This window comes from Penicillium atrosanguineum, assembly GCF_028827265.1.
Source record: "Penicillium atrosanguineum strain IBT 20685 chromosome Unknown utg000003l_segment0_segment0, whole genome shotgun sequence".
Lineage (NCBI taxonomy): Eukaryota > Fungi > Ascomycota > Eurotiomycetes > Eurotiales > Aspergillaceae > Penicillium > Penicillium atrosanguineum.
Window position 1 is genome coordinate 3,131,406 of NW_026623135.1, and position 21,401 is coordinate 3,152,806.

At 49.5% G+C, this 21,401-nt stretch overlaps 9 protein-coding genes across 9 annotated transcripts; 6 read left to right on the forward strand and 3 right to left on the reverse strand.

The window, feature by feature from the left end:
* Positions 1 to 77: 77 nt before the first annotated feature.
* N7443_004610 (ATP-binding protein) lies at positions 78 to 2,065 on the forward strand (the record flags this gene model as incomplete). Its single annotated transcript, XM_056884666.1, has 3 exons — positions 78 to 153; positions 208 to 1,682; positions 1,739 to 2,065. The coding sequence occupies 3 exons, from the start codon at positions 78 to 80 to the stop codon at positions 2,063 to 2,065; spliced, it is 1,878 nt and encodes a 625-aa protein (XP_056742944.1).
* A 571-nt stretch (positions 2,066 to 2,636) lies between these two features.
* Positions 2,637 to 4,951, forward strand: N7443_004611 (Zn(II)2Cys6 transcription factor; the record flags this gene model as incomplete). The annotated part of the gene is made up of 3 exons (XM_056884667.1): positions 2,637 to 2,914; positions 2,946 to 3,867; positions 3,917 to 4,951. The coding sequence occupies 3 exons, from the start codon at positions 2,637 to 2,639 to the stop codon at positions 4,949 to 4,951; spliced, it is 2,235 nt and encodes a 744-aa protein (XP_056742945.1).
* A 14-nt stretch (positions 4,952 to 4,965) lies between these two features.
* On the reverse strand, positions 4,966 to 6,076 carry N7443_004612 (FAD-dependent oxidoreductase; the record flags this gene model as incomplete). The annotated part of the gene is made up of 3 exons (XM_056884668.1): positions 4,966 to 5,712; positions 5,778 to 5,889; positions 5,943 to 6,076. The coding sequence occupies 3 exons, from the start codon at positions 6,074 to 6,076 to the stop codon at positions 4,966 to 4,968; spliced, it is 993 nt and encodes a 330-aa protein (XP_056742946.1).
* Positions 6,077 to 7,687: 1,611 nt separating this feature from the next.
* Positions 7,688 to 9,680, forward strand: N7443_004613 (uncharacterized protein; the record flags this gene model as incomplete). The annotated part of the gene is made up of 4 exons (XM_056884669.1): positions 7,688 to 7,774; positions 7,825 to 7,989; positions 8,053 to 8,450; positions 8,492 to 9,680. 4 exons carry the CDS (start codon positions 7,688 to 7,690, stop codon positions 9,678 to 9,680), a joined length of 1,839 nt encoding a protein of 612 aa, XP_056742947.1.
* A 768-nt stretch (positions 9,681 to 10,448) lies between these two features.
* N7443_004614 (threonine aldolase family protein) lies at positions 10,449 to 11,546 on the forward strand (the record flags this gene model as incomplete). The annotated part of the gene is made up of 1 exon (XM_056884670.1): positions 10,449 to 11,546. The coding sequence occupies one exon, from the start codon at positions 10,449 to 10,451 to the stop codon at positions 11,544 to 11,546; it is 1,098 nt and encodes a 365-aa protein (XP_056742948.1).
* A 361-nt stretch (positions 11,547 to 11,907) lies between these two features.
* On the forward strand, positions 11,908 to 14,070 carry N7443_004615 (transcription factor domain-containing protein; the record flags this gene model as incomplete). The annotated part of the gene is made up of 5 exons (XM_056884671.1): positions 11,908 to 11,939; positions 11,994 to 12,574; positions 12,637 to 13,213; positions 13,279 to 13,624; positions 13,678 to 14,070. 5 exons carry the CDS (start codon positions 11,908 to 11,910, stop codon positions 14,068 to 14,070), a joined length of 1,929 nt encoding a protein of 642 aa, XP_056742949.1.
* Positions 14,071 to 14,185: 115 nt separating this feature from the next.
* On the reverse strand, positions 14,186 to 15,425 carry N7443_004616 (uncharacterized protein; the record flags this gene model as incomplete). Its single annotated transcript, XM_056884672.1, has 4 exons — positions 14,186 to 14,504; positions 14,561 to 15,110; positions 15,163 to 15,219; positions 15,284 to 15,425. 4 exons carry the CDS (start codon positions 15,423 to 15,425, stop codon positions 14,186 to 14,188), a joined length of 1,068 nt encoding a protein of 355 aa, XP_056742950.1.
* A 619-nt stretch (positions 15,426 to 16,044) lies between these two features.
* N7443_004617 (alkene reductase) lies at positions 16,045 to 17,587 on the forward strand (the record flags this gene model as incomplete). The annotated part of the gene is made up of 3 exons (XM_056884673.1): positions 16,045 to 16,302; positions 16,547 to 17,182; positions 17,255 to 17,587. 3 exons carry the CDS (start codon positions 16,045 to 16,047, stop codon positions 17,585 to 17,587), a joined length of 1,227 nt encoding a protein of 408 aa, XP_056742951.1.
* Positions 17,588 to 18,328: 741 nt separating this feature from the next.
* Positions 18,329 to 20,467, reverse strand: N7443_004618 (NADPH cytochrome P450 oxidoreductase family protein; the record flags this gene model as incomplete). The annotated part of the gene is made up of 1 exon (XM_056884674.1): positions 18,329 to 20,467. One exon carries the CDS (start codon positions 20,465 to 20,467, stop codon positions 18,329 to 18,331), a length of 2,139 nt encoding a protein of 712 aa, XP_056742952.1.
* Between the last annotated feature and the right edge of the window lie 934 nt (positions 20,468 to 21,401).

Sequence of the window (21,401 nt, forward strand, 5' to 3'; positions counted from 1 at the left end):
AAAATACAAACTATCCCAGGACTTTCAAGCAAACGTCTTTGCTCAAGTTCGTGGTCGATATCGGCCATTAATTCACCATGGCGCAGCAATTCATTGAAACGGCGGTGCAGAGCACCAGCAACAATGCTGAAGTCAACGGAAAAGAAACAGAGAGTGAGTCGAAATTTCGTCAAAAGTATCGCGGTCGTTCCAGCTAACAACGAGAAGAGAACGAAGTGAAATACGCTCCCAAAGGATCCCTTTGCGGTATTCACAAGCTCTATCAGACGAAGCCCGACGAGAACGGACGAACTTCGTGGAGCAAAACTCCTCCCAAAATCGAAGAGGCTGCCGAGAACGACGAATCCGCTCAGTATGCGCTGATCTCACGATACACCAAATGCTATGACGGGCGCCGACCTCTACAGCTTCACTCCGTCGTCATCCAAAGTGAACCTCTGAAAAAGTTCTTAGGCAATGTGCTCGACAAATACCCCGGCGTCACGACAACCCTCGAGCGTCTTGAGTTCTCTAAGCCCTTCAAACCCCTGGTTCATAGGTGGGAGGCCCTCGTCAAGGCCCGTGATGAAGAACAAGACCAGACTACCAAGGAGCATATCAATCTGTTCCACAAGATCCTCGAAGAGGAGCTTCGTGACATCATTGATCGGAAGAAGGACCTAGTTCGCAACGGAGTCATCACCCACGACCTCATCTGGAGCATCTTCGAGCCTGATGACATGGTGATCGGCTCAATAACTGGTCGTACACGCGGATACCTGTTCACCGGGGCCGCGTTGGATTGCCAGACTGGTGCATGGGAAATTAGAGCCAAGTACATCGATTTTGACGGTAGCAAGCTCGGGTGGGATGATCAGGATTTTGCCATTGGTGCTTTTACCGGCACTGTTCCTATCGTCGCCTTGCCAGTGTCGCCCCTCAAATACCATGCCAACCAGACCATTATTCGACAGGCTCTGGTTGCACAAGGAAAGACCTGGGAGGAGCATAAGGGGTATCACTTCAAGCAATATGATGGTGTCACAGTCGGATTTGATAGTGATGCAGAGCCCCGGAAGTACCAGGTGAAGAGCCGAATCATCATCGACGCCGAGGCGTTCCAAACATTCCACCCACATAAAGGCATCAGTCTCTCTGGAAAGATCTCAGATGAGCTGCATGATGACCAGAGGATGGTCACATCTAATATGGTCTACGGATATGCCCTGAAAAACAAGGAATGGCTCACATTCTTCTTGGATTGCACATCCGAGATCGTGTGGGATTCGCAAGCATTCGACTCGCTTGTCCTTCCTAAGGAACACGAAAACCTGAAAGACCTCATCCTAGCATTTGCAAAGGCACAGTCAAAGAAGCTAGATGACTTTGACGACGTCGTTCAAGGCAAGGGTCGCGGAGTCATCATGCAGCTTAGTGGTCCTCCCGGAGTGGGTAAAACACTCACAGCTGAGAGTGTCGCCGAGGTGATGAAAGTCCCTCTGTATGTGATGAGTGCTGGTGATCTAGGCACAAGTGCCAGTTCGGTGGAGGAAAGTCTCAAGGATATTCTGCGAATGATTCCGAAATGGGGTGCTGTTCTTCTACTCGACGAAGCAGACGTCTTCATGGAAGCACGCAGTGCTACTGACTTGCAAAGGAATGAACTGGTATCGATCTTCCTCCGAATGCTGGAATACTACGAGGTAAGCTTTCCAATTAATCTTCTGGGTTATGAAAATTTAATTGACTTGGATCACAGGGCATTCTCTTCCTTACCACAAACCGAGCCGAAAACATCGATCCAGCCTTTGACTCTCGAATCCACGTGTCGCTAGTCTATCAGAACCTTGACGAATATTCCCGGCGCCACGTCTGGGCCCAGTTCTTGGGACGCACTGCGAACACCGAGAAGTTCTCCGATGAGGAGTTGGACGAACTTGCTCAGGCCGAGCTTAATGGCCGCCAGATTAAGAATATGCTCAAGACGGCTGGCTTGCTAGCCTGGTCCCGGGAGACTACCTTGAAGTTCGAGCACGTGAAGGTTGTGCTGGGTCTTCGGCAGAGTAATTTGTTGAACTCTGTTTAGTTGTGGAAATGGTTGCCATGATACACGAGATACGATTCTAATTTCCATTATGGATGCCTTTGCGGCGAAAGCGAATGCTGCCGTCTCGTTGTGTTTCTTCAAAATAGCTAGGTAGCTAATTAGGAATACAATAATGAAGACCTTGAAGACCAAGCAAGTGCAAATCTTTTAAACTCCTTCGGCGACGATCTATTAAACAGGAGGTCTAGCTTGACCCTTCTATTTTGCTTAAGTAGACCCTGTGCACGTTTTCAGATTCATAGTAGCTTCCGCTCTGGCTGTAGTCAGGAACATGACCACGCGAATCCTAGAGTAATCGCAAGAAAAAATAATACACCAACTACCCGGCTTGGTATCAGAGGACTCCCATAGGTCTCAGATGCCGAACCTTTAGTTGACCCACTGTGCCCCTCGAGAACAAGTGGTTCCGGTCACCTGACAGCCTCCATCGCGGGGCCAGGCTTATCAAATGATTCATTCCGTTGTCTCAGTTTCCCTGTGTGATTTGAGGAAAATTGGAACTTCAAATTAGAATCAATATCTTGGAGCTTAGCAGTTGATCGTTGCATCCATGACTGGCCGGTCCAAACCACCACGAACACATTCGCTAGGTGGCTGTACAACTTGCCGACGCCGACATGTCAAATGCGATCAGAACAAACCGTCATGTCAGATGTGTTCTTCCGTGGGATTCAGATGCGAGGGATATCCAGGGGAAATACGGTGGATGCCCGACGAGAAAAATCACACCTCCGCGGGAACTCAAAGAGGGAAACGAAAGGGTTTCCAAAGATCTGGCACAAGGCATCATTTATACACAGGTAATGTGCCCGATGTAGTGGGCTTTATGTCAGCTGATGGAAAAATAAGAACAATCAAGACTTTTAATGAGCACCGCCCTTGGCAATGGCCTTCTATCCGGCTCCATTGATGCATCCTTGGAAGAGATAGATACCAAATCGCAAGAGCCTTTCATCCTTATCGATAATGATTTCAGAATTGGGCCCTTTGCGGTCCTGAATCTCAACTTATCTGTTGGCCATTCGGAAAAATGTGATGCTGCAGAAAAGTCAATAGGCCCTGCTCTACTCGAAGCGCCGACTACTACATTCCCTGTGCCTTCGGCGCCTAACATACAGCCACCAATCAGCGAATCTGCTTCGCATTCTGACGACCTTTTACAATGGTCGGATCTCTTCGGACTTAATGATGATATCTACGGCATCACATCCAATCTGTCTCTTGTCCTGGTTGATTGCCCGGATTTCGCAGCCTATCCTGGATTATTTGAGACTGAGGGGGAAAGGAATATTGATTCAATGGGAGCCCTACATGAAGAAATATGCGCAAGCGGTCAAGATGAATACTCATCTACCGACACCCAAGCACCAATCAACATAGTGACAGAAGCTTCATTTCTGCTAAATATCTTCCAGAAACATGTTGTTCCACGGTTGACCGTTATACCCCTTGGCAAGAAATCACCTTGGAGCGTGTTAAACGTGCCAGCTGCCATGGTCACACTTGGGGATATGACTATATTAGAATTGCCAGATGTCAATCATGCTCGGAAGGCCAACCTTTTTAGCCTGCTTGCATGCGCTGCATTTTATATCACAATGACACCTTCGAGTGGATTGGTTGATGAAAATGTGATAGGGTATTGGAGAGCATATGCGCATCAATGTTACAATGAAGCCAAGGGGCATATGCAGCTGTCATTAAGTGAAGAGACAAGGGGCCCAACAAAGGCAAAATACAAGGATCAATTGATGGCAATATTTGGGATGATCGAATCTGCGGTAAGAAAGCGTCAGGGATTCCGAATAGCAGACTATTAACACTTTGAAGATCTTCCAAGGTCAACATCAAGACGCACGATGTTATATGATTAACGCCGAGCGACTTTTACGTCTACGCGGATTGGAAAAGCAGAGAACGTCGCGCAAAGTTCGTCTTCTGGTCAATGTCTACACATGGTTGCGCATTGTGGGCGAAAGTACATACGTTCTTCACGACTACGGCGCCTCGTCATCATTCGTCAAAGCACTTACTCACCAGATTGAAACCCGCGGTCCCAACCCATATGATAATGGCCTGGGCTTGGTGAAGGACCGAAATGTTCGACTCGATGACTTTGTGCACTTGGAACATTCGGAAAATGATCTCAACATAGATGATCCGAAGGATCAGAACAAGGACCTCCCCGATATTCATCTACATGACTCTCGGAGGTCGCTGCATACTCTTGCTAAACAGGTCTATGGCATTTCTGAGACATGGCTAAGCTTGGTCTCGCAAACCACCCGGCTGGCCAATGTCCTTGAGAAATTAAAGGCTGCACAAGCCAGTAGTATACCGATCGAATCAGTTGTCTGGGTATTCGTGCAAAAAAGGATGCATCGTTTGGAAAGCGTGATACATTCGTTCGGAGACCGAAAGGACGATGCTGAGCCCCCTGAAGGACCGATTGAACCATACACACTAATTATTCGAGCTCTCAACACTGCGCTAGTGATTCTTTTTTACAGACGGGTCCATAAAGTTCATTCGGGTATCTTGGACTTTCAGGTTGAGAAAGTGATTACCGCTCTCAAGTCATTATGCGCGATGCTACCAGGTGTGATTCAAGCTGGCCCCGGGCTCTTATGGCCAGTTTTCATAGCAGGCAGCGAAGCAATGGAAAAGGAAAAGCGAGATGCCATCTTGCAGTTGATTACAATGGCAGAAAGCAACTGTGGTCTGGCATCCTTCAAAGTTGCTAAAGCCCTCATGCTTGAATTATGGCAAAGGCAGGATGAGCATTTGGCGACTAATAGGCACGAACCTCTTCCAACTTGGATTGATGTGCTAAGGGAGCATCAGAACTGGCCCATGTTTTGTTAAACCAAATAATGTCATCAAAGTCGACTTCTCGGGGGTTTCAGCTTCATCATAGCCTCAACCAGACCTCGGACTTCCAAAGCTGCTCCGTAACCGTAGATATACCCCATACCACCAAATCCATATGCGTGAACAACTTTGCCTTCAGATTCGAGGCGGTAACCCCCTTTTCTTCCGGGTCGAAAGGCGACGATGTTTTTCGTCGACGGGCTCTCCAAATCCACAGACTCGAGCCGATTCTTGGAAATATTCTGAACCCGCGCGAGGATGTCTGGTCGCAACTTCTGATCTACCTCGCGATCAAGATTTCCTTCTTGACTGATTCCACCAATGATCACTCCACCCGAATGCATTCGCGGAATGATATAGGTGTACTGGGAGCCTTGGAGCATCATCAGCTCGTCAAAGTCTGTTTTCACGAACATCGTTTGTCCACGATGAGCAACGACATCCTTGTCGTCGGCTAAGTTGTAAGCACCAAGTCCCGTTGCATGGACGATCACCTCGTTTCCGGTGATGCGCTTCACTTCCTCGATTTCGCTGACTTCTTTCCGAATGAAGCAAACTCCTCGAGCTTCCAGCTGCTTTCGAACCCATGGAAGAAATACAACGGGATTTACGGTCATAGTCTTGTAAGTGAAGCCTACCTTAACTCCCTTTGGAAGGTCTTCGGTAGGTATGCGGCGATATTGCGGCACGAGAGACTTGTACCAAACTGTAGAGTCATCGTCTCGGTCGTCATAGAACTCGGTTGCTTTGACGACCTGTCATTGATAGTCAGACAAAATCTCTTTTCGTGGTCATCAATGGAAAGGAAAGTGTATCTTACCTGAACTCCACTGGTAGGATCCCTATGTGCCAACGCCCAGAAATACTTGAAGCTTTCCACTTGGAGTGAATGACCTTCAGAATCCGAATAAGGAAAGATTGCTGCCCCAGCCCTGTGAATGCTATGTTAGACCTCGTGTGCTTTGTCAGTTGTCAGGGTCTGTACCAAGGGCTTGCCCAATCCTGAGACTCGTCACCGGGCAAGTCTCGAGCCACGATGGTCACTTTATAGCCAGCATCAGTCAGAGCCAAAGCTGATAGAAGGCCGATAACGCCAGCGCCGAGGATAGTTACGTCCATTTCAGGCAGAAGAATTAGAGATCAGAAGGGATCACAGTTCTGTTCGGGGTTTGCAAAAGTCGCGTGAAGAGGAGGTCCAGGAATATACAGGCTGACGAAGTGACTCAGAGTGTTATATCTTCACCGTGCGGAACGCCTTTCCCGTTATCTCAACCATTACAACTTCCTAATCGGGTGCTATTTATCAGAAATCTAGGGAAAATGAATTCTCATTGAATCCATTGCTTTGATGCGGGGAACGATAGTGTCTTAGAAACGTAAACGCGGTTGATTGGCAGTCCCGGAACTACTTGCCCCTCTACCACTAGCGGCAGTCGAAGATGTGGATCCTTCCCATAACCTCTCGTCTCAAGCGTGACTTAAAGTGTTACAGCGGAAGTTTGAAGACCAAGATCACTAGGTCAGTCTAATGATCAGATACTCTAGGGGGTTTGGCCTTTCAAATTATTGAAGACAGATTGAAGGTATACAGCTTCGGAAACAGCCCGATTGGTAAATCGATAGACTAAGGAATTTGAGGGTGTTGGCAGTTGGCAGATAACCCTACTGAGTAACAAGAGGATTCAACCATGGAGCCAGGTCTATGCCATGGCGAATGTTTTGATATGATGCTACCGAACCCACCAAGATGTCGAAAATGAGTTGAAGAGTCGGGTGTGGAGGCCTCTTTAGATAATCTTCTCAGGCGGGCTATACCTAGTTCTCGGTCGCAAATTTGCTAGTATATCCTTCTGCCTGCCTTCTTGGCATAGAGCAACGGGTTATAAGTGCGTTGATCTATCCTGTCCGCCCTCTTGGCATGAAGTGATAGCTCCTAATCACGGCTGCTCTTTTCCGACTCCACTCTTGGCATAGAGCGATGACTCGTCATGATCCTTTGCAACCTTCAATCTGTCAAATCACACTATGATGTCCGACCCCGGGGCCACTTTGCCCTACACTATCATTGTGCTATCCATGTATATTGACTAAGCACAAGGGGTCCTACAGATCACATGATTTACAATCCGTGGATGAAGATCGCCACTCCGCCACCCCCTGAAGAAATTTCCAACCGTGAACCGAGAGATCAAGCAAAATCGAAATCTGCGATACTGATAGTTTGGTGTGATCCCATGTGGCTGGATATAGAGCTAGTGTCAGCTGTCGGCATTCGGCATTTGTATAGGTGGCCGGGGCTGAATGTTGAATGTATTAAGCTAGGGATAAAGTAGATGCACTAACATCAAATCGTTGGACCCCTTGGTGTGCGGTGGTCCCTGCATGACAAAGTTTCAAGTCCTGTGTAGCCTACAGGAGGAGCACAGTAACACATCCTTTAGCAACGGGATTGTCCACCACGATGATCTACGTAGAAGGCGCCGACTCACGCGTTTCAGATGGAACCTGGATCCCACTAACTCCGTGAAGGGCCTAGCGAGAGACGAGCGTGCGTCATCAAGTCCCCAGTTTGCAATGCTTGTCACGGCCCCTATTGGCCCCACCGGGGTCCAGAGAGGGACAACGCTCAATTATTCTTCCCGCCTGCTTAGACCCCTCGGCATTGATCTGCGACGACATCCCCTGTTCCCTCTTATGGCTTCTTTCTCGACCACGCCACTCTTTTGAACAATGTTTTGGTACGCTATACTTCTGCTTTTTGCGCAGAAGGTGGTGGCAGAGCCGTATACGAATGATGACTTGATGTCCTTTGTGACCGTAAGTGCTCCGCTGTCTCCGCATTGGCCGGCGCTAACATGTCATCCCAGCTGCCCGATGCTAGGGCCGTGAAATTCGACATCGAGACCCTGGATCGCAACAGAACTGCACCGGGATACTGGTTCGTCTCGCCATACCTGCACATAGACCCAGATGGAGATTCGAGCCTATACGAACAATACCAGACCGGTCCACACATCTACGATGAAGATGGGGTATGTGTCGCTCTTCGAATCGCATCATCTGGCGGTAGCTAATGCCGAGTTTCTTTGGATTAGACTCTTATCTGGACTGGTACGATGCAATTCGAAAATCGCAATGTCTTCGACTTCAAGGCCATCAACAGCTTCGACAACAAAACCTATCTCTCCATGATTCTACAGTACTCTCACGACGGTCGCGAACGTGGTTATGGCATGATCCTGAATGAAAAATACGAGACGTTCCGAAAACTCCCGCTGCGCAAAGATCTCGGCGTATTCGATATTCATGAGTTCAATGTTCGCAAGGATGGAAAATCCGCACTGGTCACGGTCTACCTGTCCGAGGAGATTAGCCTCGCGGAGTTCGGCCGCCCGAACGAGAAAACGTTCCTCGAGACCGGCGGATTCGCAGAAATCGACACAACCACTGCGGAGGTCATCTACGATTGGAGATCTTACAACCAAATTCCGCTGTCGGAGACCGTTCATTATCACCCAGACTCCAGGCCTGAAGGCCCCCCGGCTGGGATTACGTGCATATTAACTCTGTCGACAAGAACGAGGCTGGCGATTACCTGATCTCTATGCGCTTCACCAACACTCTTTACTTGGTCTCTGGTCTTGATGGTAAGATCATGTGGCGACTGAACGGCGTGAATGGCGGTGACTTTGATTCGGATTTCCTCTTTTCAAAGCAACATGACGCCAAGTTCCAAGAGTCTTCTGGCACCCGCCACGTCATCTCGTTCATGAACAATGCGTCGGACGAGGAGTTCCAGGAGGAGACCATCTCGGCCGCCATGATCGTGGAGGTGGAAACTGGCACTACCCCGATGACAGCCCGAGTTATTAAACGCTATAACCGCCCCGATGAGGACCTCACGCGCCTTCGTGGCAATTCACAGGTTCTTCCTAACCAGAACATGTTCGTATGCTGGAGCCAGGGTGGCTACATCTCCGAACATTCGCCTGAGGGAGACCTTTTGATGAGTGCGAAATTCACATCACCGCGCTTCTCCAATTACCGCGCATACAAGTTCGAATTCACCGGCCGCCCGACTATTCCTCCGGATCTCGTTTCTTCTGTCTGGGGCAGCGACGAGACGAACCTGGTCACTACAATCTGGATCAGTTGGAATGGAGCTACCGACGTCGCCTCGTACAACTTCTACGCTCAAGCGTCGCAGTTTGATACGCCCGTGTTCATTGGAAATGTCTCCAAGACCGGGTTCGAGTCGATGTTCATGGCCTCTGGGTACGTTGACTGGGTTTCAGCTGAAGCCGTGGACCACGATGGCAACATCATGGGTACATCGCTTATTCAACGCACCCAGTTCCCCAACTGGAAGCAGGTTGGGTGGTCAGGATACTCTGATCAGCCTCGGCCGCAGGATCCATCCAGGTTTCTTGGGAAGGGCCTGGGCTTCTTCAATGACAAGGCCGACGGCAGCAGCTTCTCGTCATCAGACGACACCGCCGAGGCTCAGAACCGCAAGGCAACGCAGACTCTTGCAAACACATACGATGCCATCCGCAGCATTGGTGGTGTTTTTGCGCTCATTTTGCTGCTGGCTGTGATGTCTGGCATCATGGCTAGTTATTTGTTGATTCGTGGCTGGCGGGTCCGCCTCTATCAACGCATTCCGCCCAAGGAGGAGAGATATACCGAGGAGGAGGAACCTCTCCGACCGGACGATGATTGATCATTTGAGGAAAAGCCTTGAAACTCTGTCTTTTGCATGGCCAGCGGGAGTTTCTGTATATTACTAGTGCTTCACTGGTAGGGAATTTTCAATTTGTATATAACACCCTTGAACTCTACCAATTTTTGTTTTCTCATACAACAAGTCCCGCAACTTGATTGTTTCCAATGTTATCAGACCCTCCCGCGGCACCTAAAGCATCGTCCACTCCACAACAATCGGTTCATTGCCCTAGAGCGGATACTCAGCCGATTGTGCGAAACTGCTAGCTTCGACAGCTGATTAATTGCACACTGGCAAGGGATCCCCGCAATTATATGGAGCTACGCAGCTCCTGTTATTGCTTGTCATTCCTGTGATTCCGTAAGGTTAGCGGCGGCGAGGAATCGTCTGGAAGCAGCCGCCGGGTTTCCGATTCAGGTTTCACTGCACCACCTCCTGACCGCAAAACTCACATACGAGATCAGCAGGCTTCTTATCTGAACAGGAATGCAACACTGCGTCCAGGCCCGCGTATTACTTGAGATAAACTCAGTAGCAAGGGATTCCCGGTGTCGGGATTCGGGAATGGTGGGGTGACGCTATTCCCGAGAAAGTTATTCCCGGCGTCTCGGTCTTTCGCCGCCAGGTTTTATTTAGACCATGGGTGAGTCAAAAAAACTCCAGTTCTTTCAATTCTTATTTTTACCACTCTTCAATCTCTTCCCCAGATTATACTTTTGACCTTCAACATCCAATCAAAACAATTCTGGGGATCGGAAGTCCACTATGCCCGCTACCAGTCTCTGCCAAGACGAGGCATGCCCTCCATACAGCCTCATGGACGATTATAGCGAGGGAGCTCATCCTCAAATCCTCGAGGCTCTTCTCCGAACCAATTCAACACAGCAGGTCTCCTATGGAGGCGATGCGTACTCAGATGAGGCTAGGCAATTGATCAGAAACAAGATCAATTGTACTGAAGACGAGGCAGATATTTTCTTTGTCCCAAGTGGAACCTCAGCCAACCTTATCTCAATTGCCAGCTGCCTTCGTCCTTACGAGGCAGTAATTACTCTGGACTCTGGACACATTGCTTGCAAAGAAGCCGGTGCAATTGAGGCAACTGGCCACAAGCTTATCCTTGTCCCGGCAGTCGACGGCAAAATGACGACAACAAATCTTCAAAAGGCCATTCAGCAAAACCAATTCTTCCCGCACATGGCTAAGCCACGGCTGCTGTATATTTCCAATGCCTCGGAGACTGGAACAGTGTATACGAAGCGGGAATTAACCAATCTCTCAGCGCTGTGCAAGCAAATGAACCTTTTACTGCTCATGGATGGAGCTCGAATCGGAACAGCAATGTGCTCCAAGAAGAACGATATGACTTTCCGAGACATTTTCGACCTGACCGATATTTTCTGGATTGGCGGTACTAAAGCCGGTGCGCTGATGGGTGAAGCTATCGTTGTCAAGAAGGCTCTGTCTGAAGGATTTGTCTTCCACCTCAAACAGCACGGTGCTCTTTTGGCGAAGGGACGAATCATGGGTGTCCAATTCATGGAACTCTTCCGATCTGATCTATTCTTTACCTTGGCCACTCATGCCAACGCTATGGCTGAGAAGATTTCGGCCAACTTTGAGGCACTTGGCCACCACTTGGTGGCTGAAACGGAGACAAATCAAGTCTTCGTCACAATGCCTCAGCAGTTGGCCCAACGGCTGCAAAACCGCTTCAGATTCTACATTTGGGATCAACTGGACGATGGACAGGTTGTCGTTAGAATTGTGACTTCTTGGGCTACGGACGAGTTGCAGGTCGACAAGTTCAATGCGTGGGTGGCACAGTGGACGGCGGCGGCGAAGGAATTCACCACGAATTAAGAACATTGCATATATATAACATAGATCATGAATAGACGCTTAATAAGACATCAATTATTTTTTTAAAATGTTTTTCGTTTAAAAGAAGTAGTCAATGCTTTCACACATAAAAAAGCTAAATTATACCACATCACATGACCAGTCATAACGTATCTAGAAGGCAGACAGACACCTTAGCTTTCGGGCGTCACCCGCATCCTTCCCCTTCTTCAATCTTTCCTATTTCATGGAGCTTGAAGCCTGAAATGCTTGTTCTCGCTCAATTCTTAATGCATCCTTAGCGTATTGAACCACGCATACCCCATGAGGCCTGTTTGACAGTCATTTCATCCCTTGCTCGGACTTGAGCTCAGTCAGCCCGATGCGACTGTCGATATCATGTGATGCTTGCCGGTAAGGTTATACGTCCAATTCTTTCTTCAAGCTATGTTCTAATTGCCACTCTAGTCGGGCCAAGGTTAAATGCATTCACGGGGGTAGCCCGCCCTGTCAGCGATGTCAAAAGACAAACAGTGAAGGATGCGCCCTCACAGACCCGCGGGCCTCCAAACCAAAAGCCCGGAGAAACACTGTCGAGTCAGCAGTACCGCAGAAGCGAAGAAAAGTGTCACACCCTGTGCCCCCAACTGAGAGAATTAGAACTCTCAGAGGGGCTCCTCGAAATGCCTCGGAGGGCGATGAGAATCCCATCTCGGCCTTGCCTCCATCTATCGTGATCAGTGCAATAGAAACTTACCGGAAGAAGTTCCCCGTGGCGAATTTTCTTCATTACCCTTCTCTGATATCTGACATCTCTTCTAATTTTGATTCTGTGGATCCGATATTCATCGCATCGCTTCTTTCCATGTGCGTGCGTTTCATGGCCGACGATGAGCTCGAGAGCGAGGAGACTTACGCGGGCTATGCTCGACAACATCTGGCGCAGCGTGTGATGGAGGCCCCTTCTCTTTATCTTGCACAGTCGTTGGTGATGATTTCTTTCTATGAATGGGGCACCGGCCGACCGTACCAGGCTTGGATGTACAGTGGTATGTATTGTGATAGCAAAATTCCCTATTCGTGCTGTTGTGACAGCTACTGACATATCTAGGCATGGCCACCTACATGATCCAATCGCTTCTCAAGATGGCAGATGACAGCATGGAACACAATCCACAAGAATTCCACGCCTCCCAAACTCAGTACGAACAGCTCGTCCGGACCTATTGGTGCTGCTTTGCGCAAGATTGCGAGCTGAGCTCTGGGGCCAGGCAACACTTTGCCTTATCTTTTTCCCAAATCTCAGTTCCGCTTCCTATCAGCGACCGAGACTTTACTTTCAACCATTTACCGGAAAGGAGATTGATGCCTGCTGATATGAACAAAGGATGTCCCTTGGCAAATAATCTGACCATTGAGCACGGTCTGACGATAGTCACGCGAGGATTTGACATCTTTGTGCGGATTTTGAGATTTGCAAATGAGCATCGACGAGACCTTTCCTCTATAGGCTCAGATGACTCGGCCACACCCCTGCATCAAACTTGGCAGAAGCTCAAAGGGGAGTTAGATGAATGGAGATCGCTGCAAGATCAGACCGTCCGATACCCTGACACTAGTGCCCAGGCACATGTATCTTTGGGATACGGAGAATTGTTTGCCTATATCAATTTGCTCTATTTTATGAGGTTTGTTTTGACGCACCCAGCCTCGGTGAATCAAACGTAGGGATCCTCGCTGACAGCAACAATAGCATCCTCTTTCTCCACCGTGATCGCTTTCTATCTAATCTCAAGCCTCACTCTGACGTCTTTCACGATATGGACGAAAACGACGACTACGAGCCCCATACAATCAAGCAACTTTTTGAGGCTGCGCAACACATCAGCGGAGTATTGTCAGCACTAGAATCTTCGGAAGCGCCAGTAATGACCCCTTATTCCGGATTTAGCGTGTTTGTCGCGGCGCATATCAATATGTACGGGACGATCGCGCCAATGAGATACCCGGGCGGACTGGAACGAGCCGAAGACGAAAAGGGTAGAAATCTTGTCTACCTTGAAAGACTAAGCCGCTTATGGCCAGTGGGTCGAAGCTGGGTGAGGCCCCTGAACAAAACAATGTGAATCCTGCACTAACCCGATCTGGATAGTGGAGAACAGTTCAGGAGGCCAATCGGTTCTACGAAACTGTGAAAAACTCCCAGGCACATGCCGAGGTAGGCATGCACAGTCCAAGGCGATTTGCACTAGCCGGAAAATTAGACGAATACGGCGATATACGATCGCGGCCTAATCGTGATTCGCAGACCGTGAGGTCGATCAGCACCGAGCCCCGAGACGCGCATCAAATTGCAGCCCCCGGGCCGGAGGGCGAAGGGGCCGACTTTGCACGAGATGCCGCTGCGTTCGGAGGTCATGATTTCGAGACGGATATGTTTCAGTGGCCGTTCATTGATGGGTCTTGGTCGGCTGGGTTCGACGCGGGACTGGATGGGCTGTGGCACAACTCGGGCTTGTTCGATCCCAATCCAACAATGAGATAGCAATGTAGTGGTGACTAGACGATCAGTTGGGTATAGAAAATGCGATTCGTCTATTAGGTATCTAAGATGTATGAATGAACACATGAAATTGTACATTGGATCGGCGTAAAGAGTGTCAGCGACTCCCGCTATCATTACTCGCGCTCTCCACTGTTTGTTCCACGGCGACCGTCTTGCGGATGCCATCGACGTTGTGGATCGACTCGTTAGTTGCCGGCGTAACGGCATAAGAGACCAGATGACTCTCGTCACCAAAGTTGGGCGCATTCTCCCATCGGGTAGCGGCTTTGCTGCCCTGGGAACGATCACCGAGATGCATATCGGAACCGTGCGCATAGTACTTCTGTGATGAGTACTCTTTCTTGTAGTGCGCCAGGAGAACGTTCAAGACGGGAAGACAAGCACAGATCAGGCCGACACCACCCTCCGCGTTGCTAGAAGAAGGTCAGAAATTGAAAACGCCGGCATTCGGAGGAGATTTGTGACATACCCAGATAGAATGACACACATGAAGACGATGGTCTGATCTGCCGACTTGCCGTCTCTCAGCACCAAAACAAGTCGATACAAACTGAAGGCTGTGGCTAGACCACCGGCACTAAGCAGACCAATGACGCGCAACTTTTTGTTGCGAGACATTTGCAAAGACCATGTCAACGGCAATGGCAGAATGAGGATAATAATATCGCTAACAAGACTGATGACCGAATCGGCGATCAAGGCAGCGGTCTGGTCGAGACAGGTACCACCACCTTCCAGCTCGTCGCCTAGCCAGTAATAAGGAATGGGATCGCACATGCGAATTTTGACGATCAGAGCGACGAGATAGTACGTGCAGAGGCAGCCCAGGAAGATGTAGATGAACCAGACTTTGCCGCGGTAAGGAGAGAAGATGCGCGTGAGGATGGAAAGGAGGGCGATTTTCACGAAAAGAGCCATCGGGCAGTAAAGAATGGTGGCGATATAACAGAACTTTTTGAATAAGATTTGTTCCGGTCCGCTGACGTCCGTGCTGTGGTATCCTCCTCCATGTTTTCCGACTAGATTCATGAGCGACCTGTGCAGTGTATACCGGATCAACTCGACACTTACCGAGAATACTAACTCCGCAGTATCCCATGAAGAGCGCCCAGGCTGTGAGACATCCCCCTACCGTCAGGTTAGTATGAAATCTCATGGATGGAGGGGGCCTCCAGGTTCATAGCACACTCACAATCCTCCAGGCCCAGGTTCTGCTTGAAGCGCAACCGCGTGTAGAATCGCAAGACCACGAAGGCTGTGCAAATCGGAATGCATAGTGCCTGTGTCACCAGATTGACTGTGTTGTAGACATCATGAGGATGTTCGACGGTCATGTTGAGCCCTTCACCCTAGTCTGGCTGTCATGGTCTGCAAGAAAGGGAAATCGTTGAAACATAAGGCATCGACGAGATTAAACTAAACTCGAGGGCGTCATGGCGTTTAGCGGACCCGAAAAATAGAAAAGAACGGGCGGGAAATTATGCCCGGTGGAGACGAACACTATTGACCCGAGAAAGGCACTAGGACCTCAGCCCTGGTGGATTGACAGCCGCCATTGCCTGATTCCAGGATTGACTCTGACCATGTCGGATGTCGGATGCTATTACGCGGCCGATCTCGATGGTTCTTTGGCGAGATTCCGTGTGCATGGCTAGGCCGGCAAGACCTCCACTGCGTTCCCCACGCCCACCATTCATGAACAGACCTGGCGGAGGCCCAAGCTCGTATTGGAGAGGTCGGCAAACTATCGTTCCCACGTTTCATGCACCGTTGTTTCTAGTCTTTCTGTCACACGGCACACGAGTGGCGGAGGTGCCAACGAACCCTAATCACCTTAACCGAGTTGACATATTTGACAGCGACGGGTCAGGGGTTCCATGTCCATGATCTTGTCCGCCTCCCCGTGCAGATTTGCCCTGTTCCTCCTTTCTTTTTCGAACAAAGCCATAAGTCATGACTATCCACTTCATCAGTGGCGAGGACTCCGCGCTTTTCCGCCCCCTAACCATTTCCAATGGCGCCCTCACTCTCCGCCACCGTATCATTCATGCCCCCCTCACCCGTAACCGCGGAGTGCCTTTGAACCCTACCAGCACTCCCGAGAATCCCAATCGTATCTGGATCCCCGGCGATCTGGTGGTGGACTATTATGCGCAGCGCGCCACCGAGGGCGGGTTGATGATCTCTGAGGGTATCCCGCCTTCTCTCGAGGTATGGTTCAACCGTTTCTCCGTTGTTCTCCGTCCTCCGTTCCCCGTTTTCCGCCCCATTTTTATTATCTAATTCTTCTTTCTTTTCGTTTTTTTCCCTCAATTTGTTTATTTTTTCTTGTTTTTTTCTTGGTTTCCTTTTTTTAAAGGAAAAAAAAAAAAAAAAAAAAAAGCCAAGAAAGAGACCTGCATATGTACATGTGAGCTCCGTGTCCCGGAGAACATTCGGCTGACATGATCTGTAGAGCAATGGCATGCCCGGAGTACCAGGACTTTTCACGCCCGAACAGGCGGCGGGCTGGAAAAGAGTGGTAGAAGGCGTCCACGCTAAGGGGGGCATCATTTTCTGTCAGCTATGGCACGCTGGTCGCGCCACGATCCCCCAGATGACCGGATCGCCAGCCGTGTGCCCCTCGGCAAGCGTGTGGGACTCAGCCACGGAGTGCTATTCGCATCCCCCTGTGGGCTCCACTGAGCCCGTCCCGTACGCCAACCACCCGCCGATCGAGATGTCGGTTAAGCACATCAAACAGACGATTAAAGACTATTGCGACGCCGCCAAGACCGCTGTGGAAATTGGTTTCGATGGTGTTGAGATTCACGGTGGCAATGGCTATCTGCCTGAACAGTTTCTTAGCTCCAACATCAACAAGCGCACTGACAGCTACGGTGGATCACCGGCAAAGCGCTGCCAATTTGTATTTGAGTTGATGGCTGAGGTGGCTGCCGCGATCGGCGAGCAGAACTTGGCCATTCGGCTCTCGCCTTTTGGTCTATTTAATCAAGCTCGTGGAGAACAGAGGCTCGAGACCTGGACTTATCTGTGCGAAGGTCTGAAGAAGTCTCTTCCGGCTCTGTCGTATGTCAGTTTCATAGAACCGGTAAGTGTTTCCCCCTTGAGAAAAATGAAAAATAACAATAAATATCTGAAACACGGCTGATCATCTAACTAGCGATTTGAACAAATCTTCGGACCTGAGGAGAAAGACAAGTTCCTTGAAAGCTGGGGCCTGCTGGACGTGACGCTCGATCGATTCCGGGAGATTTTCGGGTCCACCCCCTTCTTCTCCGCTGGAGGCTGGGATGATAAAAACCCTTGGGGCGTGATCGAGTCTAACAAGTACGATGCTCTCCTATACGGTCGATACTTCATCTCCAACCCAGATCTCGTGCACCGGCTGAAGAACAACCTGCCTCTGACTGACTACGATCGCTCCCGCTTCTACGGACCATTCGAAGATAACGCCTTCCACTATACTGACTACACCCATGCTGAGAAGCAATAGATCAAGTCGATCATAGAATTATAGAATTATGATAACTAGATGGGTTTTAATAAACCTTATTTTTCCTAGATTTTTCTGTCCCGGGTGGCAGACTCTACCTACCGCGGCACTGTATCCCGAGGCTGAACCTTCGGCTCTATCGTAAAGGCGTTTCCGCGGGTTCATCCTCTTCCAAATTCGCTAAGCGTACAAACCAGCCGTGTTCTTGTGTCCACTCGATCGATTCAAGCCATGGCACCAGCAAGTTTGCGGCACAGAGCTCGTATTAAGCTACGCGGATGTTCCGAATGACCTCATGGCGCCCTTCAACGTAGTAGATTATAAGACAGTGCAAAGGCTAGAAGGAAAGTGTGTTGAATCCAGGGCTCTCGATGGAGAGGCCATCGGTCAATCATTCGAAGGCTAACGAGTCAGGCTTTCGGGGGCAAATAAAGTCATGGGATGATTGGGGCCACCGAACTAGGAAAAGCCCCTTTTTCGGGAGTTTCCCAAAGTATCCATCTTCGGGTGCGTTTAACGACGTTGACCTGTCTTGGTTTCACATAAGGGGAAGTCCTAGCGAGAAGTGCTATGACCTCGGAAATGCCGAATTTGTTTCCTTCTAATTCCAGGACTGACCACTGTATAGCTCCAGCTTCTAGCCTCTACTGTATGTCCTCGAAACTTTAGAACCATAACAAACATAGCATCAAAAATTCAACAAGACATGGATACAACTTGTTAAATCCCGCGGCAGTTCATTTAACCCCAGACATCCTCCTGCCATTTATTCTTCTTCTTGACAGCCTTACTCCAGCTATTGACCTCATCCTCTGTCCAGCCTTTCGCCTTCTGCATCATCACACCAACAACCTTCTCCACTTCACGAGCCATGCCTGCCCTCCCACATACATAAAAGCTAGCACCTTCATCAATAAGCTTGACGACATCCTCACCGAGCTCAGAAACCCGGTCTTGTACATATCGACGTGGAGTACCCTCCTGTCTCGAGAATGCCGTTACCAGACGCAGCTTGTCCCCAAGAGCTTTTTGCATTTCCTCCAACTCGTCACGGTAGATGAAATCTTCATCCGGGCTTCGACATCCAAAGAACAGGATCATTTGACCTATCTCTTTGCCGATCTTTTGGACCTGACATCGTTCTGAAAGGAATGCGCGGAAGGGAGCGAGGCCTGTTCCAGCACCAACCATGATCAATGGTGTTTTGCCAGTGATGGGGAGCTTGAACTTGCTTCGGCGGATGTGAGCGAACACTTTGCCATCTTGCAGGGCATCGCTGGGTCCATTAAGATGATAGGTGATTCTGTGGGGGTGTATCTTGGACTGAGAGTGTTGGGAAATGGCGAGGAGGTAATTTGATGTGACACCGTGGACGAGTTCGTTGGGGTTGTCGGGAAGAGGGGTCGTGGATACAATCGCTGTGATGGATGGCTTGCGGGGTGAGACCACGCTACTTGAAGAGATGGAGTAGAAGCGTGGCCGAATGTGTGGCAGTGTCTCGACAAAGTATGAAAGTGGCAGATCTGACCATGGCTTATCGGAGCATGCGAGCTGCAGAAGTCGACCGAGGTTGACATGGGTGCGGTTGATGAATTCTGCATAAGCTTGTCTATCCTGACCGAGCTGAAGGAGAAAGGCCGTTGCTTCTGGGCTCGGAGCAAATTGGGCGAGGTCACGAATGTTGTCGCGGTTGACTGGGGCACAGATCTCGAGATAGTAGCGGAACAGCGCAATGGCGCTGGTTGGTGAGGGAATCATGTTCTTCGTAGAAGAATCAACCGGCTTGATATGAAGAGGAATATCACGACGGGAGGATATATTGAGGACCTCGAGAAGGCGCTCGACTTCCGCATCGGGGTTTCCAGGCCAGATTGCCAGATGATCACCAGTCTTATAGGTCATCTCGGGCTGGTTGCTCAGATCTAGGTCCATATGAAGACAGTTTCGGCCTGAAGCAGTAAACAATTCTCGGGCGTTTGAGATTTTCAGTGTTCGAACAGCTGAAGACTGAGCCGCTGACTTAGGTGCATCGATATGGCTGTTTGGCTCTCCATGATGCAGGTCGATGGGTTCCAAAGACTCGTCCTCTTGAATGACTAAACTTGGGACGTGCTTGGCTTCGACCTCGTGGAACCCAAGCTGCCCCTTGAAGACCTCGAACAAACTGTCCTTCCAAGCCATGAAGTCCTCCTCGGTGGTCCCTTCGGCATCATTGGCCTTTCCAACCGGCATGAGAGCCTTGGCTCCAAATTTGTCCATGCCCTCGACAACAACGTCAATAACACGATTGTAAAATTTGTAGTTTGTGTTTCCCAGACCAAATGCCGCATATCGAAGGTTGGAGAGAGAAACATCGCTAGCTTTATTGATCCAGCTCCAGAAGTCGGCTGTATTATCACTGGGGTCGCCCTCACCATAAGTCGAGATGATGAAGATAGCTAACTTCGTACTTGGAATTTCAGTGATGGTGATAGGGTCATAGTCGGACAGATCTGCCGTCATGCTTTCCTGTTCCCAGCGAATAGACATTTCCCTTGCCAGGCGGTAAGCAAAGCCTTCAGCCGTACCTGACTGAGATCCCCAGAAGACAACGATGTTTTTCCCCGTCTCTTCCAGTTTCTGTGCAATATTTCTTGTCTCTTTGTTTACGTTTGCTCCTGCCTGACCACCATACTTGAGCTGGGGCCGTTCGAATGCGAGATGATGGTATGGGTCGGGCTGGTCCCAAAGGATTCCACGAGACAGATAACCAGCACTGATGCCAGCAATGGTCATTAGGGCAGCGTAATCGGCTATACCCGTCGGCGTGGCATACTTGGAGAGACCTGGGAGAAGTTCCGACGGAACGTTCCATTGAGAGATTGGTGGGAAAAAGGCCATGGCGTATCGATGCCCAGGTTGGAATCAATACATGAAGAATTGGAGGAAGCGGACTGTTAACAATGTAGTGGCAGGTGTACAAACGCTTTATTTGCGAAGATCTTGGGAATCTCTCAGATATAAAAACCATCACCTCCCCCGCACCCAACTCCATGATATGGAAAGATTCCCCGGACTCACCATGGCACGGTAACAATTAGGTTCGAGATCTCCATCGATCTCATCAGAGCGGGGAAAATTACTGATCATGGAATGTAAGCTAAGCGCTCGGGACGGCTACTCAGTATCGGTTATCAAATTGACCCGACTAAATCTAAGAGATCGTGGGGGCATGCTCTGTGGGGTTCGCTATGGAGAGGTGTTTTTCTCCCAATATAGACATTTCGATTGAAACATAACACATGGTGAATCATGCAGTGGGGACGATAGTTTCCCCATTTAGTTTCCAATAGACGCCCTTCTCAAGGATCCAGAGCTTCTATTGAACCCAATTTTGGTGATCAGCAGGACCAGATAATGCAACAGAGTGTGGGGGAGGATCATTTTGCAGCACTGCCAGGCTGTCAGGTCCTTAAAATGATCATTTTCGCCGATTCACGATTGTTTCGGGTAAATGGGTTTCCAATTTTGGTTCTCCAAGCAAAGCGCGCGGGGCAACTTCCTTGAACCGCGGGAAGTGTTGGGGAGTGTTTGTTTCCCCGCACGGGGATTATCACCCTTTACGGTTGTCGCGTTCGTACTATGGGTACGAGTTGTTCCCACGCGAACGATGCCTAAGAGGCTTGCACAGCCCTGAAGCAGACTTTACCTGCACCTTTCCTGTAGGCCATCTGTGGTTCTTTTGGAGAAGGCCATCTGAGGTTCCATTAAAAGAACCCCCCAAAATTGAATTACAAACTCCTCTACATGTCATATAATATCGTTTGTTTTAGTA